The 19,182-nt window shown below is 43.4% G+C and overlaps 1 protein-coding gene across 13 annotated transcripts in view; it reads left to right on the plus strand.

Moving 5' to 3' along the window:
* anks1ab (ankyrin repeat and sterile alpha motif domain containing 1Ab) overlaps positions 1 to 19,182 on the plus strand; it is a 56,916-nt gene that overhangs the window by 18,688 nt on the left and 19,046 nt on the right. For 10 of the 13 annotated variants that reach the window (XM_053867339.1, XM_053867341.1, XM_053867335.1 and 7 more), the window contains 3 exons: positions 8,357 to 8,475; positions 14,854 to 14,952; positions 17,058 to 17,204. In XM_053867339.1, coding sequence (XP_053723314.1) covers positions 8,357 to 8,475; positions 14,854 to 14,952; positions 17,058 to 17,204 — 365 coding nt within the window. Of the gene's footprint in view, positions 1 to 6,653; positions 7,677 to 8,356; positions 8,476 to 14,853; positions 14,953 to 17,057; positions 17,205 to 19,182 lie in introns of those variants that run through there. The other 3 variants (XM_053867347.1, XM_053867348.1, XM_053867337.1) reach the window with 3 other exon arrangements.

The raw sequence follows: 19,182 nt of genomic DNA on the forward strand, positions 1-19,182 counted from the left end.
ACTATTGGGACCTCTGAGATAAATGACTGTATGCTGTGCAATGAAATGCTTTGCTAATGGGAAATGACAGGTGGGTCCGCAGGATTAAGTGATTTATTAATGTACTGTCCATTGAGCTATTAATTGCTCCAGCAGGGCTGTGTTAATCGGGCCTATACATTCAAGGTACCCGTCTCATGGTGGGGATGTGAAGGTCAGTAATGATGGTCATAAGTCATGTAAATCAGCCTCCTTCAGGGATCTTCTTTTGGACTCAGTGAGATGTTAAAAATAAAAGCCAATGAGTTTGAGTTAAAATAGAAATTTAGTTTACACAAAGTCATTGTACAGAAAATAACATGAAGAGTGCATTGGTCAAGGGTTGACTGAGTTTTAAAGTGCTCTGTAGTGCAAATTTATGAAAATGAAATCTCACACAGTAACACAGAGCCTTGTTCATCAAAATAAAATATGAAATGTGATTTCAAAGATATGTCAGGATTGCAAAATGGCCACCCAGCCTGAAGCTCTTTGTGTGGACTTTGAATTAAGGACTACATAGAACTACAAAAATGGACGATCAGCCATGCCTGGGAGTCTGATCAACTGATCACAATCGCTTCTCAATAAAGCTGTTAATGGAAAACTGAAATTGACTCACGCGTCATCTTGGTAAGATGTTTTTGCTTCATTTCAACACGTAAGAAAGTGTAATGTTTGAAACTGCGTGACCTCACACAAACTCCCAATATGGAGATGCTCTCTTTCTCCGTCATTTCATAAGTTCTACCTCATTGTTGTTGTGGACAGCAGCTCTTGAGGATGGATTCACAGATGTGTGACGGACAGTAACGTTCAGAGCCAGGACTGTGAAAATGAGTCGTCTGCGGCTTGCTACATATGCCGACTCTGCATCTGTGGCGCCTTCAAAATATCCACATAGCATTTCTGGTGTGATTCTTAAGTTAAGCCAAGTTTATTCGTAATTGGCTGTGTTTACATTTGTGCGCGCCGTTGTGGCCCTATGATTCTTCACCGGTTACATGAACACACACTCCGGACATCACAAACCGGATCAAAAGAAACGCATCACGTAGGCTTCTTTTAAAACTAAATTAGGTGGTTCCCTCACACCACTCCGCCACACACACTTATACTTGTTTTTTCCTAACTAAGCTGATGTCTAGTTTCATTGCGCTTGAAGACTTCATTTCCATTTATGCAATGTGACGTACAGATCCGGATGAAGCCTTCTGTCTGTGCTCTGCATTCATTTTGTCAGTATTTCTGCACGTTTCCACAAAGCTCGTCTTACTTACCATACAAGTAAATACTGTCTGATACCAACCAAATGGAGCAGTACCACCACAAACAGGGGGCAGTGTTGGTGCTACTACACAATACATAGCTCCAATGAATCATGAAGAAGACATAACAACAGCGGAATTAAAAATTCTCTGTACTCCAGTTGCAATATATTCAACCACCGCCTCCTACATTGCTGCCTCCGTTTTACTCTTTTGCGCAAGAGGTGCGTCAAAACATCTTCCAAAATCACCATGTTTGCTGTGGAGTTTGCCGTCAAAAGAACGTGTCACAGACTGTTACAGTTACATTTGATTTGTTTAGTCTTTTGGTTATTTCTGGTTTTATGTTGAAAGCATTATCATATCTTCCCATGTGTCCATCTTGTCCCGTCTCACCCAAATGGCGTTATTGTTCCCACCAATGTTATTGCTTTGTTCCTCCTTCCCCTTCCCATCTTGTGAGTGTTGCAAATCCACTGAGCCAGGTCAAGTCAAGTTTGTAACCTTCGTTGTGAAGCGCCTTTTGTTGAGATTTTGTGAGTTCGAGTTAGACACCTTTTCCCATTTGTTGTGAAGCACCCACAGCTTGAAGTTTTTGGATTTTTGTTTTTTTTTCTTCGTCTCCCTTGTGGTGCTCCCTTTGTTCCTGTTTATTTAAATGAAATCTTTGCCTCTTTGCATTGGGTGACCGTAACAGAAAGCATGGAAGCATATGATCTGTGACGCTAACATCGTTTGCAATGGACAGATACAAGAAGAAGAGAGCATAAATGTTCTTTTTATAAGTGAAGCATGCAGTTGTCAGGGAAGTATGAGAGAGACGTTCCGCCCAAACCTCTCCCGTTATCACTGTACCCTGTATTGGAGCTACAGAGTTTCTCAATAGAGCTTGAGTTGACACAATGCCTCACCAAGTGTCCTCCGGGGTGTGCAGATGGAAAATCCAGCTGTCTGCGGCTCTGTTTGTTTAGATAACGCTCCTGAGGTTGATACAGTGTAAACCCACCTCCATTTACAGCTCTGCCATAAGGTGCTTGCATCACGAGGGATTGTGTAATCTGCTCTTGCATCTGGAGGGGACAGGCAGCATATTTAGATAGAGGTCCAGCTATTATGCATGGTGCACATCCTGGGCTAACAAGGTCCAATCTCACACTCATCTGGAAGTCGGCGTCACAGGAGAGAGAGAGAGAGAGGGACGGCATGAAGGGCACCTGTCATGAAAATATGCCATTACATTTATTTACTCACAGAAGCGGCATCCATTCCCCATTTGCATCATCTTTTCATAAATTGTCATGGTTACTTTTTCAAAATAAAATATATTACACCTTAGTCAAATCCCACGTAACGTCAATTTCATGTCTAGTATTTGTTTTCATAATTGTTACTACACAATAGAAAGTTTGTTTTTTTTTAATATTCACAACATGTATTTTTTTGACCCATTTGACCCATTTTATTTATTTTAAACCAAGAATTTTTTTTACATATATATATATATATATATATATATATATATATATATATATATATATATATATATATATATATATATATATATAAAATGTAAATTTTGACTTTAATGCCTTTTTATTGTCTTATTGATTTTTACGGTTATGTAATGATAATTTTAATTTTTTTTCCTCGCAAAGACTTAAATTTTGTATTTCATCATCGAAAAATGAAAGAAGCTTTTTAATTTATTTATTTTTAGAATATATTGATGAATAGCGATGACTGTTTTTCCGATGACTGTTTTCCGCAGGAATCACAAAAAAAATATTGACATTGGGAGACTGCACTTCAATCAAGTGAGAAGTCAACTTCTCATATTACGTTTTAATAGAGAGATGAATATGAATAAATGATTACACGTCAATCCAATCTGTCATCCCACATACGTCCAATATTCCATTGTAGTCGAAGATAAATCTGTCCAGAACTCAATGTACCTCTGCTCGACTATCATGCATCACGTCTATTGTTGACATCCGCTTGAAACAGAACTATTCAGACTGTTAGCTTCAAACAAATGGCCCCTTTTATTATTGTACCATTATGCAGCAACTGTTTGTGTTCCGTTCCCTTGATTGTGTTCTACGAGGACGCCGAGTAAATGAGCTTAAACAGAGAGAGGGAGTGAAGCGGCAGCTCGGCGAACGGCACACGGGAGGCTCGGTTTGTGTACAGGCACATGCTGACGTTCAAAGAGAAGGAGCCCGCCTTCAGTTTCCCTGAATTAATTCAGCTTTGCAGCTCATTTTCTCAGCCGCATGGGTGTGTTGACAAGAAGCTACTGCTTTTCTCCACCACCTGATAAAGAGACACATCTTTATCAAGGCACTACTTCCTCTCTAAATAGGCCCTCTGGGTGCCGCTTGCCGCCAGGTGTGGAGTGCTGTAGGCACTCGAGCAGCGCAGAAAACCACTAGGATAGATTTGACAGTTTGGCCTGTTTAACAGGGGATAAGACAGTGACCCATTTCCCCACGTGGAGGAGCAAGGGATACTCTGTCATTCAGTAATTAGCTCTCGCCTCCGTGGGAGGTGTTGATATCCTCAAATGAGGGAAAGTAATTGGGAGAGGTAGCTGATATTTGAAATAGCTTTTGTCTCAGACCGCAGGAAAGGAAGCAGGAGGAGTTGTGGGGTATCACAGTGAATCATAATTAGCCTGCTTCGATCCCTCTTACTTCCTATTACCATCTTATCTTAGCCTCAGTTTCATTGCCTCCACCTCTCTGACTCTTACCACAGCTCGCCTCCCTCTTCCACCACCAGCACCGTCCATCACCTCTCATCTCTGTCGGAGCAAATCTGGTATTACCCCGCTACCTCCTGATAAATGATGGAACGTGGCCTTGTGGATGACTGACAGGTCAGGGAGACTCGGCCTGGCATTTTACCCCATCATTAAAGTGGAACTCCAAGACCTGCAGCCAATTACAGAGAAGGTTCAATCAATAGCCAGCCGAGTCAACCTTTGGACCCCTTTGTATTGTTTGCTGTGCTGAAGTGTTTAACACCGTGACTGTTGATATTCTGCGCTGTTTGTGTGTGTGTGTGTCCTCAGCAATAATCCAGAAAGGGACTCAAGAGTGCATTCCTCCTCCAAGTCAGTAACACAGTGACGTGCCCAATATTATCGCCCTACCTGTATTCTACCAATATAGTCACAGTAGCGCCAGAAATATCACTGAGCTGAACCAGACTGCAGGTGGCAGCAGCATTATGGAGCTCCCATGAAAAACACACCACAGCGGCTCCAAGCAGGTCGCCCAGCGGCGAAGCCTTACTAATTAATGACAACCCTTTAAAAACGGTCCAGATGAAACTGCAGAACACCATGGAAATCACATCACTTCTAAGTTGGCGTATTTTTAAGCAGTCCTATTTGAAAAATCCAATGTGCAGTCGCATCACTGTATGTGGCTTGCAAGAACTCGAAACACTATTTTATATAAGTGAACAGTGATTTAAAGTAGATCTCCCACAAACCATGTACTTGATCGGCAAAGTGAGGTCCTCCGACCACTAGGTCGCAGCACTTTGGAACTTCTCAGAGAATTCTGTCTTACTCGTAATATTATACTGTATTCCCAATGATATTTTCGTGTTGGGCATTATACACACAAAAGTCATCTTGTAGCTTCCCTTACCCCGAAGGCATCGAGTAGGAACTTTTTTTCAAGAGTACCTGAACGTTCTATGTTGACGAAGTCAGCCTTTCACATTGCACGTTGACACATACGTTTTTCATTGGAATAAAGTCTTCCCCTCAAGAGGTCGAAACAGAATTTCCAAGTACATCAGTCACTTGGTGCATATATGGCACCTTGTGTGTTCTCACTGTCGGAGCCATAAAAGTCACAGTGGCTGAAGTTCATGGTTTATTGTGGCTCTTTACATACCAGGTGACATATCCTAGTCGTATATGAAGCATACATGCTGCCCCATGGCTAACCATAACCTCAACCCACATCCTCCGTCTTATGTGACATCGGGATATTCCGCGAAAGGCACCTAATGTGTCAGCACGTGACGTGTAAGGCTGACGTCGGCGTCACTGTGGGACACAAAATTCCACTAGAAAATAGTCGCTATTTGACCCCTTGGCAGTGTGAATTAGTTGACAAACCCAACACACCTTCACTAGTGTCCACGTGTTGCTGATGAACTGTCAAAGGCTGACCCTGCCGAGGCACTTTGCCGTCATTCCAGACGACATACAAACGCCTCACACATGCTCTCCGTCCCTTATCGTTATAATTCTTGCTGTGCGTCACGCTGCCACTGCTGCTGACTGATGGCCAGAGCTCCTCAAGTCAATAAGCTTTAGGGATTGCAATTATGCATTATCCGTTTGCCTGCCTTACCACAATTGTGATGTATGGCCAGTCTTGCCACACACGCCCGTGTGAGGGCAGGTCTCCATCGCAGTCGACAGGAAAAATGTAAGCCATAAAGGCAAGCATTCGGAAGCCTGGGGGGTTACAACAAGGTTTGTTCCCGCCACGGTTGAGTATACCTAACCCCTGATTTGAACTAGAGCATGAGGCAAGCGTGTTCCCGTCCAAGCCACATTCCACTTGTTTATATAAGTAAATACTGTCTGAATTTTGTATAAGTCTATTCTTTTCATCTGGGGCTTTAGCCTGTAAGTAGCATTTGTTGTGCTCTAAAAGGGTTGGAGTGACATGAGCGTCTGGTAGTACATAATGGAATTTGACTCTTTTCTGTCATGCTGCATAAATTGCTCAGATGCAGCGGAGACGGGACTTTAGAAAGTCCTCTCCTCTGTGCATGAGAGACTTGTGCTGACTTGAATCAATGCTGCCCCCCCTCGTCCTATCATCAAAGTAAGATGTAAATGAATTAAGGCCATCGGCTAATAGGCTACGGCTTGACAGTCTCCTTTGTTTCAATCAGCCCCAAAGATCCGTCCTGAAGGGAAAAAAAAGACTCTCTCTACATTTTCAGATTCCCAGCTGGAAGCCTTGTGATGTGGGCTTTTCGGTTACTTGCCTCTGACGCTGGTGTCCTTTCTGCACTGGCAAGATCAGAGCGCCTCTGTGCAATTCTAAACAGCGCAGCGAAGGAGGGAGACAGGGACTGAGGTGGGATGAGGTTACTGAGATGGGGAGGAGGCGAGGGTGCATTTATACGGAAAAGAACGGGTGAGGTAAGATAGAGGGGGGAAAGAGAGGCAGACGACGAGCATGTTGATGCGCGCACATTCGCCCGCCTTTGTGTGTGTGTGTGTGTGTGAGTTGTAGGCAAGGAGCGAGACGGGTGAGGGAGAATGCAAGTCATAGAGAGTGAGAGGGGTGGAGGGAGGGGAATTGATATAGTGGGTGAGTGAGGGAGAGGGAGAGGTGATTACGTGGAGCAGCACCCCACTTCATCAGGAAGCATACGGCAGCCCTGCAGTGCGATCACACACTATGGAAATGGGGCTATGAGATCGAGAGAAGGAAAGCAGAGAGAGATGACACCGAGGAGGAGGGAATTGAAAAGAAGAGCTTGAGGGATTTGGCGGGATGAGACGAGGGGGAAAGAGCACTACTGCCTGCCGTGGACGTGGGAAGGACGCGGGAAGCAGCGGCTGAGGTCGAGACAGAGACGTGGTCTCCTGTGTAGAAGAAGCCGGAGCCAGGACGTTATGCCCTGTGAGCAGGGAGGGTAGCGTGTGAGACCAGAGCAGCTGCTGTGACTGCATCTGCACTGACTGCATGTCTCAGACAGGCAGGGGATGCAGCAAACCTCTGCCCGAAGCACACAGGCTGCTCACTGTACCCAGCGAGTAGAAGAGCCAGGTGGGCTGGGGTGGGAGCGGGAACCGACACTGTGGTCCTGTGCCGATGCCCACCGTAGAGTAGAAAGTGCCACTTGTCGTCTCTTGGACCAGATCCTGGATTTATTGCTCTGAGAGATGAAAAGCATGTTCACTGGTAGAGTTGCACATCCAGCAGCCTGCTGAAGAGTGTGGATGCTGGGCAGCACCGGGAGCCCTGGCACCAGCAAGGACACCGAACCGTTCCTCACCGTTGTTCCCTGGAGCGCTATCAAGGAATTTACCTTTGGATCTGATTTTGATTTGAGGAATTGTGAATCAACACACTGTGGAAATCCTAAGCCAACGTTTGGTTTTTTTTTTTCCTTTTTTTTTTTTTTTTTTTTTGATGTAGAATTTACAATATGTCTACCTAACCGTGCTTCTGGTGGCTCTTGAGAAAGCATGAGAATGATCTCAGTGTAGACCATGGAAGTATAACACCAGTACCTCAACAGTACTTTAGAATGCTGCTATCTTCATTGCATGAGCCGTGCCCTAGCTCTCAAAGAGGTTGACCAATGAAGCCATGGGACTCAACCAGAGCTTTCCAAGTATGTGGTGAAAACCCTGACAAGTTCATTTTGGGGGAAGTGCTTATTTTTGTGGTGCATTCTGGAGGAGTCGCTTTAATTCCAGACAAAGTTATGGGGTTTGTTTTAGCAGTGCAGCTGATGTGAAATGTAAAAGCAAATGTCAGATCTAGCGTCAAATCGTTTAACTTTGCAGAAGATAATGTAGTCTTTGACTGGAGGTGTTTGTGTTTTTTTTGGAAGAGCCAGTCACTTGTTTTTGCACTCGCTCATCTGCTCACTAAAGGAATGTTTAGTGAACCTTGTTTGTTGGAAGACGCCGCAGCGGCTGCGTCCAACATAACTAGCAACATTGGGCTTCAGATGGGCTTCCTTCCCTGCACTACCTCCACCCTCGCCTGACACTCTCAGTCAGTCACACTAGCACCAGTGGGTGTATTTTAGGCTGGTCCATTCCCTGCAGGGGCCTGCAGCACTTCCTACCCTCCTCCCGTGTTTGAGTTAGCAGGGCGCCCGCCTGTTCCGAGGGAGCCCCGTTTCCCTGGCCTGGACCCTGTCTCCCCCCCACCCTGCCTGGTGCTGCTGCCCTCGGGTCTGCCTCTGCTGGCCGAGGATGATGTGGCAATGCCATGTGTCGTCCTCTGAGTGCCGCTGCTACCGGCTGAACGGCTTCTCCCTGCTGAAGCGCTTCCCTCTCTCAGCAGATGGGGCCTGTGGTAAAGCCCTGGACCAGCCGGTGGGAGAGTGGCTGGAGCACGTGGGGCTGCCGCAGTATGAGAGCAAGTTCCTGCTCAATGGCTTTGACGACCTACGATTCATGGTGAGTCACCTCAAGCATGTCGCTTCCACTTCACGTCACCGAGCCTCAACTTTGCTGCCTTTGTCTTCCCCTGCCACACAACTTTCCTGAAGCAACACGTTTTTTGGCACTTCGTTCCTTCTTCCCCTAATTTCGCCATCCATTTCACAACCATCCTTCACCTCTGCGCAATGTGTGACCCCTCAAAGATTTATCGGCCCTCGATGAATGAGGTTGAAAAAAAATGGGCCGCCGCCAATAGCAAGACAAATGGCAACCAAAACCCATTAACTTTTTCTCCGATTTTCCAATCATACTATCTCATCTACTGTACAACTTCACAGCTTCACCCGTGCCTTAAATCATCTGATTTACTGCCCCTGGACAGACAGATGACCAGAAATCATAGTTCACTCTTTTAATCTCTTTTGCATGGTGTCAGCATTTTATATGACTCATATTTTCTCCATGGAGATTTCCTTTTGTGATGGGGAAATCTTGGGATGTCAAAAAGATCATTGGGATTTTGTTGAAACTGACCCACTCGAGAATGAGATCTTTCTGCTGAAAAGATATCAGTCGGACTAAAAGCATCATCGCGTTTCTGATGTGGTAACGTGACTGGATATTACATCTGCCGACGATTGTGGAAAAACACAATTACATTTTCAATCCCCTGGTTATGTAGCTTGGAGAAAAAAAAAATCCCACCGTAAATAACTCTGCCCAAAGGGTAAATGCAGTCGTTTCAGAGACCACAGCGCTGCATTATCACTATGGGCTATATGTTACAGCACTTTGTCACAGCTGAGCTCAGTTAAGTGAGACCAGTTTGCTGGGAGGGGAAGTGGATGCATTCAGGAAGCGTTCCGCTTAAGAAATGCTCATCTCTGATCTGTTTAGCTTTCTATTAAGTGCTGTGATCACATTGCAGCAGAGGCTCTTATCAAGTTATGATGGCATGAGCGGTGCTCAGATCCGACTACTTTCTGTTGTCGACCTAATACATAAGTAGTTGTTGTCATAGTGACTACAGTTATTATGTTTCACATCATTTGCTAAGATGTGGGGGGAGGGAGGGAGGGGTACATCATGGAGGCATCATAGATCATAAGGTCACAAAGGCAAATGTCAAATTTTCACTTTCAATGCAAGAATGACTGGTGATTATAATATAAATATATATACAGTATATATCTTCAACAGCAATAAAAAATGTGTAGTGATCACAGCTTTTTTTGAGAGACAGAGTGGACAGTTGAATTTAAGCTGCAGGCGTACGGTAATTTAGCTTGGCAAACTTTGTTTTGAGACGTGAATAAGTATGTTTTTCATTTTAATATATATCATACATTTTTTCACATTTCTAAGAAAAAAATACAAATACAAGGCAGAAAAGTAAGTACCTTATTCAGCAGGTTTAATGATGCATTCTTACTTGTCCGTTAAAGCGTTTTGGTCCACAAGAACATCTGCTGATGTCCACAGTGAAAAGTTCAGTGGCCCACATGCTTCTTCTTGCCCATGAAGGTTAGGGCTGGTTGGCATGTCATTTTGGCCACCAATGTTGTAGTGACTCACTTTCAACTCAATATTAGACAAAGATGAATTTGGATCTGAAAAGAATCTTCCAAAAGATTTTTATTTCCATTGCCTTGGTGTGGACTACTGACGAATTTGAAATCTTGTTTTTCTTTTTGTTTCATATTTGGATTGATGCAATGAAACACAAAAAACAACACTTAATTCCTGCGGGCAGCTTGACCTTGTCGTTCAAGATGAGGCAAGCTTTCAATCCCTATACTTTTAGATCAGAAAAGTCATCTTCACATCCAGAAAATGGGCTTCTGAGTTTGAGACTAGGCAATAGTTTCACATAATTGTATAATGGTACGATGTTTTGGGTTTTTTTTATGCATAAAAAAGTGGTGTGATTAGAGATATTAAGGCAAGATTAAAGCCTGATCCAAAAGTTTCTCTCTATCAATGACGACACTGCAGTGACAATTATTATGCGTCATTAAACCTCCTGATATTATCTTCGATCCATTAACTAATGCTTCCCCTGCATTTGAAGCAACAAGACGATTCATTGGCCCTGCAAGACAAATGGACCTTGGATATTTATGGGATGTGTAGGTCGCAAGCCAGAGAAAGGTCAGACTCGTCAGACAGACATTCTGAATGTTTAATATTGTGCCCTTCTAGATCTTACCAGACCTGCTCGAATGTCAACAATCCCATTTTTTTCTTTCTTGAAATTGTGCAAATCTTGCTCAGTTGGTTAGTTTGACTTTTTGTGAATTCGATTTTCAAAAGAGCGATTCCTTTTTTTTTTAAACCAAAGAGGTGTTAGTATTTCAGCGTGCTTCGGAACATGCACCGACAAGCCACAGCTTGAGCTCCCCTTAAACAACTGCTCCTGGAACTCCTGGGTGGACAGAACTTTATGATGCCAAGGGGGATCAAACTGTGAGGATATATTCCTGAAAAGGAACACGTCTTTCTGATGGATATGAGACACAGTTTGTAGTGTTTGGTGCTTTACTGGACACGACCAATTGTGACCGCTGCGTACTTCTAAAAGTTGACATGAGCCCCATCCAATGACTGACACCTTCTATAACATCACAAAGCAGACTGAGAGTAACCGTTTCAGTTCTGTGTATTTCTTTGAGGTCCACTTTCTTTCAGATTTAAAATGATTTACATGCAATATTGGAGCTTGGAGAAATCGGCGGATTTGCCCTCTTGGCTTAATGTATATGTGCTGTACAGGATGAATTGTTTGTTCCACTGGAAATTCCATTTTTTTCAACTGTTTCCTTCAGCGGTCCATCTGAACTAAAGAAACACATTCAGCATAGATGCTGTTTTTTTACGTGTGTATGTTTGTTTAAAACTACATCACAATAACACATAACCATTTTTTTTTTTTCCTCTAAACAAACTACATGTTAGATTGGGCAGCATGTATTACCATAAGATGAGTAATATGACTTAAATGACAGTTATCAGCATGTTCCTTTATAAACTTTTACATGAGTAAATGAAACGTGAACAATTCGATGGCACTTTCAAACACACGCAAACCAACATTATAAGCACAAGACGGTATGTGCCAAGCAAATGTTTGACTTCCTGTTGTGATGACGGATGCATCATAATTGGCTGACGTGTGTGGGCGGTTGCTCTTATTTGCCATCACACAAAAATCAGAATCACACCACAGATGACACATTTATTCAATTATGGAGAAAAATGTGTGTCAATTAACTCACTTGTCAATGAATGAGTTCCTGGTCTGACAGCATCGCAGTACGACAGTTTGTCGTCAGACAAGGAAGTTGAAAACACATCTGCTTGGCCAACTATCTGCTTGACAAATGGCTTCTCTTGTTTATTAAAAAAAAAAAAGAAAAGATAGCAACTGCTGGACGTGACATCATCACCCAGACACATTTGGGAATGAGCACAGGTCAAATGTGTGGTGGGAGCTAGCTGCTAACTGAATTCCCACACCTGTAGTTTGTTTAGTGGAAAAAGGAAAATGTACAAAATTGACTCTGAAATGAAAATGATCATTACCAGAAACTATGAATATAAAAATATGAATTTTCAGATCCAGATTGTGGTGAACTGCATGAGATAATTGCTTGCTTGATGATGACGTTTAGCAGAAATTTCACGACAGGAAAACCTGCTGTTTCTACTCCGGGTCAAGCAGGCTTTTATGAGCCGATGACCCAGGTGGCGACTTTAGTCCCCCTGCGACCAGGCTGACATGCACCACAGGAGAAAAGTCAATTGTGACTGTGCTGTTGGAAATATGTAGTGTTGCAGCCTGTCGTGAACACGATTTACAGCCGCAGCCTTTTCACCCACCTGAACAGAGCTGTATGACAAGCGTCTGTAGGCCTCCTGAGCCAGAGCGTAAAGCCCTCACGTGACTCTGTCAGGCTTCCAGCATGCGATGGCTGCTCGGAGATGTTTGAAGGATCACACATTCCGCACAGCTGCGAGCCCATTCTCATCATTTTTACATGACGATTCTGTGCTCATTTCATGCTTCCAGTAGTCTGCTGCTCGTAGCATTCATCTCTGCCGCCCCGCTCCGTTCGGTGTCAAAATTCTAAAATCTTTTTGTCACGCTTTGTTGCACCCTGGCAATTTGGTGGGGCGACAAAGTGTCTACGGCAAAAATAAAAAGCCTTTTCTCGGCAACATGATGAACGATATCGGTTCTCCACGGCGGTGTGTTATTTTAATCCTGCTATTTTTGACAGTATTTGTGAGGCAGAGCCAAAGCTTAATTACAAACTGTGTTAAGAGAGACGAAGGATTTCCAGCACGGCAACATCTTAAAGTCACGTTAGATTAAGTCAAGCCACCACAGTGCATGAGCTATTAACGTACTCAGCCACATACTCCTGTCACATGGTTGCAGTGTAGCATCAAATAATGTTTACAGAAGCTGCCGCGGCATTATCAAAATGTACTTATGAAATCAATGTCGGCTGCTGCTCCGTCCTTCCACAGCCTGATAGGAGCGCGTGGATGCTGCAGCGCTCCGCTCGGAAGCCAATCCAGTGAGAGCAGATTGACTAAAGACTACAGAACATTTTAACATTCTTGGCCAGGAAGAATCAATCTGCAGCAGTCCACGGGGAAAAAACGCTTAGCTCTACATTTTCAAGGTTCCCCCATGCATCTATATTCTTTCGGAATAAACCGGAGGAGAATGACAAAGAAGCGGGAAACCTGCTTGTCCGTCTGAACTATTGTTAATTACCTCTCCAAAATGAAAGGCGACTGTTGTTTTTTTTCCCGCCGATGGTTTGTCTTCCTGAGGGAAGAGCATCCGCAGCCAGCTCCTGTAGACACTGCTGCGGTTATGAAAGCTTTGTTCCCTTCAAGTCGTACCAAATCAGATTGATTACTCTTGGCATGCACAATTTATTTGACTTCATTGTCCTCCCACTCTGGTGTCACCACTTGTCTCAGAGACGCGCACATCCGCGTGTGTTTGCAGAGACACCATTTTACCCGTGTTGTTGCTTTGTAGAGCAATTTATGATCCCTTTATTGACTCGCGTTCAAACACGGTTCAGTCGGCTGGTTACGGCTGCACGACTGGGTTATGCAACTCCTGTGCTCTTGGAGAGACTGAGCTGCAACGTCCTCTTTACTTGTGCTTCATAAACTGGAATATTTAGATTAAATGGAGCTTTTGTTTTTTTCTCATTTCATTCTGCATTACGAGCATCATATGCTTCAATTCAAAATGCACTTTCTTATGTCTTTCTGTGCCATGTTTCAAACGTGAACATAATATGAATAATAACACATACCATTGACTTGTAACACCATTAACACCTTCGTAGGCAACTCTGTAATCTCAGATTCCAGTGCAGAATGGTGGTTTTTCATAAGTGGTCACAAAGATATAAACGCTGTGCGGCCAAAAAATAAATAAATATGTGCCAAGCATGGGAGTTAAACTGCGAGAGAGTGATCACACATGGAATGCCTCTAGAGTCCAGATTCCGCTGAGAATCTCTTGGATGTGCTGGAGGTGCTGGTTTCTGTGTTATTTATTGGCAGCAGTGAAGTTTAAATCAAAGTCACAAAACTTCATATGGCTTTTCACTGCTGTTCACTGTAGAGGGTTTTGATAAAGAACCAGACTTAAGGAGGCGATACAGTAAGTGCGATGTGGGAGATAGAGCGACCCCAAGTATGAAGAGGAAGAGCTAACCAATGAATTTCATGGATGGTACATGGGGAGCTCAGGTGTGTCTGCAGGGGATGATCGAGCTCGGTTAGAGCGGAGGAGTGTGGCGGCACTTGATAGGGAAATGCTGGAGGAAAACTTGAAAAGCTTTCACCTTGAATCCAAAAAGCTTTGTCAGTCCTGAGTTGGATTCAAGGTGAAACTGTGCTCCAGCTGCTTTATTTAAATCCCTGCAGTAAAAACTCAACAGCAGTGAATGGACAACAGAACTGAAGGATTATCGTCTCCAACCGTACAGGCAACTTGATTTGCGATGATAGCCAGGAATCATACCCACTCCAACGGTTCACTTTCAATACATAGCTTTTTAAGTTTTACTTTTACATCACAACCATGTTTCAGAATGAGATTTCAATGAAAGCAGGTTGCATAATCACAGACTGTGAGACTGTTTTCGGGTGAACTTCTTGCATTTGACTGTATAAACACGCTCTGTTTTCTGAAGCACTAAGGATATTTTCTTTTACTGTATCATTGTTTGTCGTCACACATACTGTCTGTGTTTACTTGTGCGTATGTGTGGGCTCATTTGTCGGCTGGGTGTGCGCACGGGTGTGTGTGAATGTGTTTACTTGTATGTCTCTCTTGCGTTTCTGCGCTCGCAGGGAAGTAACGTGATGGAGGACCAAGACTTGAGAGATATTGGGATCACTGACCCAGGACACAGAAAGAAGATTCTCCACGCGGCACGCAGCTTGCCCAAGGTGATTACCGTCACTCCCCGGCCTCGGCGCTGTGTGGGCGGCAGATAAGGCCTTTAAAAAATAGAGGTTATTCTTTCTCCTGATGCTGAGGGCTAATAATAGCTCTGTAATAAAACATCTCCGATGATGTACGTGACACTTTTGGCAGTTGATCTGATCACTTTGAATTGGAGAGCAGTGAATCCACTTTTTGATATGTGCTCCTGAGATGAGGTGTCCTCGTAAGTCTTTTCCAACAACATCACACTGTCGTTGGAGCGGTCCAGTGATTTACTGCCTCCACAATCATTACATGGATTATTCACGGTGCCTCCTTGGACAATAACTTAAAGACCCCTCGCCTGAAGTCCAGTGGCTGGTCTTTATCAGGAGACATTAGTCAGGTGTGAAGCCTAGAACCAAACGCTCTCTCCGTTCTACTGATGGTTCACATCACACATTCGTAGGCAAAGTGCCCAATATTTTATGCGTGTCACTATACATACATTAAGACAGTCATTCTTAACCATAGGGCCGGTGGCCCATGGTTGGGCTGCGAGCACCTCCTAGAGGGCCGCTGAAAAGTCTTCTTGTTGTACACCTTTGCGCCGTGAGGGCCACGAGACGCTCAGTTTTAATACATTAGCCACGTACAGTGGCAGTAGAATTGACTTGACAGCTGCAAATCTGTGATAGTTACCAACTATGGAGAAGTTCTTGAAAAGAAAACAAATGATAAAGAAAGTGAACAGTAAAAACTGTTGCAAACTGTTGCATCTGTTTTGAAAATTAATTTTCAAAACAATTTTATGGCAATACTTTCATTTACACTTCACTTATATCTTCTTTGGAAAATAAAATAGATTATTTTTATTTTATGATATTTTTACATGGTTTTCTTGTTTTTATTTCATTCAGTTTTTTTTTTTTTCATTTATTCTTTAGTAAATTTGATGAACATGACTTGCACCTGGTTCTGCTGCTGGTTGGACTTTTCGATGACAGATAAATATCTTTGCAACGATCACACGGTTTCATGTCATTTCACAAGGTTTTGGTTTGTTTACGTGTAAATACTGTAGATTAAATATGGCTGTTGATCACAAATGAAGTCAATAGTAATGGATCAGTTCTATTGAATGGGCCCCGGGCCCATTTGTTCTGGGAAAGGTGGGCCGCGAGATCAAAAAGGTTAAGAACCCAACAGCTTAGCTTTACTGAGAGCCAGTAACAAAACACTGCTTGTGTGGACTTCAAACAACAAGCTGCAGGAATGTTAGTGTTGAAGTTTAGCAACGTGAACAGGAGCTTTCTGATGCAGTTCAAGACCTGATTTTGACCAACAGAAAATTAAAAAATGGCAGGGGGAGAGGGAGTTTCAGTGACTGCCAATGTGTTTTTCACCTTGGTGGAATTTAACTTGAAATGATAGAAACTGCAGGTCACAAACCATGTACAGTTCAGGTGCTCATCATTTTTGGGTCTCAATACGCCTGAAATGTCATATTGTTACTTGTCATTTTTCCATTCAGTGATGCTGTACGTGCACTTGAGACTGTTGGTGCCACGTCAGTAAATCTATTAGTGATTTTCTGGCTGAAAACGGACAATTTGCTGTTGTAAAGTATCTCAATATTACTTTGTAAAATGAGACTTTATGCGGAGGCCATGACACGGTTTACCAAAGCTCTTTGCCCAGGGGCCCAACATTAGCAGAAGAAAGCTAAAGGTGCTTCAGTAGACGAGGTTGTCAACGTATTTCATGTGAAACAGTAATTGTTGAAACTGTCTAGACCTGAGTGAGTAAAACTGAGTTCCAAGCCAGAAACACCCTGAGGGTGTCATTATGTTATGATTCTTAATATCAAGTGAGTTTCTTAACATCTTATAATGAATATTTTTCACATTGGCTTTTATATTCGAAGTCCAATCCGATATGAGCTGGGCAGCAAATATTTTATTCATGATACATTGATATGCAAGCAAATAAGCCTGCCACTTTCATGACCACAACATGAAAGAAAGTAGCTACATAACAAACAACGAAACCGTTCACTGCATGATTTCTAATGACGTCTGTATTAGATGGAAAAGTGTGGTTTCATTGTCGCCCAACTGCGCTGCAGGTCAAAGCTCTGGGCTGTGACGGCAGCACGTCACTGGCCACCTGGCTAGATGGACTCGGCCTACATGAATACTTGCCCAACTTCCTGGCCGGTGGCTATCGCACGCTGGAGTGTGTCAAGAACCTGTGGGAGCTGGAGATCGTCAATGTAAGGGACATTTGGCTTTTTCATTTCACAACCACTTTTGTAAATGTTTTCTGTGACCGTAAAAAAGCTGTTTCATTATTTGTGTAAAATCTTGTGGGATTAAGAAACACTTGATTCAATAGTGTGAAAGCAGTATAAAAATATTGGTCAAATATCTTCAGGACTACAATGACAGCCTCAGAAAATGTGTCCCGAATGAGCGAGCGATATCTGACAATTATTCCTCCTAAAATATTCATGGACTGGAATGACTTTTAAAATCTCATTTCACAACCATTCCCATTGCACCGTCCCGTTTCTTCTTGGCCATCAGTGAAATATGTTCTTCAGTTTGTCAGAGACTGGCTGAAAAGGCAGAATGTTGTATACGCTTGACTGCATATTCATGTGGGACATGCTAAAGTGTTAGCTGTGCCACAACAACTTTGGAGAATGTCTAGCACTATTATTGAGTTTACCCAGATGGATGAAGTGCTCCAGCAAGCACAGCAGAAGCAGAAACCTCACAAAAACCAGCCTCACAGCAGACACTACGTTTGGGTCGTTCGAATCGCATCGAGAAAGAAGCGCACATTCCAAAAGAACAGACTGGGTCTGAAAAGCTTATGGCGATTTCTTGACACCTTCTCTTGAAATTTGCTCCAAAGCTGAGAGCGACGCAGGCGAGCTGATTCACCCTGCCTGAGAGTGATGTCACCACAGTAATGTCAGGGGTCAAGTGTGCGTGTGGTGATGGGATGTGTCTCGAGTGCCCGACTCCAACTACGATGCTGTTGCATAAAAATTGTCTCGGTCCCATTCGGCGTGTTGTCAACCCAGCTGAGTGTTAAAGTCTGCACTTAGATAAACCCGTAAAACACAGAGCCAGATGTCCATCAACCCTGTCAACATTTGGCTGCCAAGGTCTCTGCGCAGGCACTGATGAGACACATCTAACCATCAACAAGAGGATGAAATAAATAAGACGTCGAGTGGAACCACAAATGTGTTGGCTAAAAGCAAATCCGTTTTTAGCTCATTTCAGTTGCTGTGACATCATCGTCGTCATCATCATCATCATCAGTACTCAGTCTCGATCATAATGTTTATGTTGTGAACAGGTATCAACTGAGAAAACAAAGTTTAATAAGGTAATAGCAGTAAAGTAAATAGTAATACACTTTCTTCTGACTAAAATCCAACAGATGAAGTAAGAGGCCAAAAAGGATGAAATAATGAAACCTTGTGAATCTGAGAAAACATTTCTCAGAATGACCAACAGTTGAGGATTGGTGAGGTGGAAGCTGAGGTGTCGGATAAGCCACAAAAATCTCTGTTCCAGGGGCAGGGAGCTCAAGTTAGTCGGGAGTCAGGTACGAGCCACATCGTCTGGGACTCGCGATCAGTGACTCTACCGCCAATACCGGAGTGGATGTCCGTCCAATATCAAACTACTGTATTTTCACCACGGTGTTTCACCGAGGCACCAGCACAGCGGGAGACCTGCATGTGTTGATGTCAACCAAGGCAGACGACCGCGTCAGAGAACCTATGAGGACCACTCCATGAAATAAGATAAACACAGATCCAGAGACTCAGAGTCGACCAGTCTCACGATCAAAGGTTCTCTGTATTAAAAATAAGTTCAAAACTACGGTCCACCACACTCTCAACAACTGTCACACACTGGTGTCGGCGGTCAAACACTGCAGAGCTGGAGAGCACGGCATGTTCATGTATGCAGGCCCAATACAGCGAATGTGCTGAGTGTTTATTGAATTCATTGTGAGATGCAGAATTGCGTGGAGATTGTGTTTGGCAGTATATAATATTCGATAAGTTATCGCCCATCCGTACCAGTATCGCAGCTGATCTTTGTAGCTAATCACTTCTACTCACGTCCAACGTGGTCATAGCAACCTCCTTTTATTAACACTGGCTGGAAGTCAATCAACGAAAGCAAGGTGGTCAGTTTTCAAAATAAAACTATTCAGTAATG

This window comes from Synchiropus splendidus, chromosome 6 (genome assembly GCF_027744825.2).
Source record: "Synchiropus splendidus isolate RoL2022-P1 chromosome 6, RoL_Sspl_1.0, whole genome shotgun sequence".
Lineage (NCBI taxonomy): Eukaryota > Metazoa > Chordata > Actinopteri > Syngnathiformes > Callionymidae > Synchiropus > Synchiropus splendidus.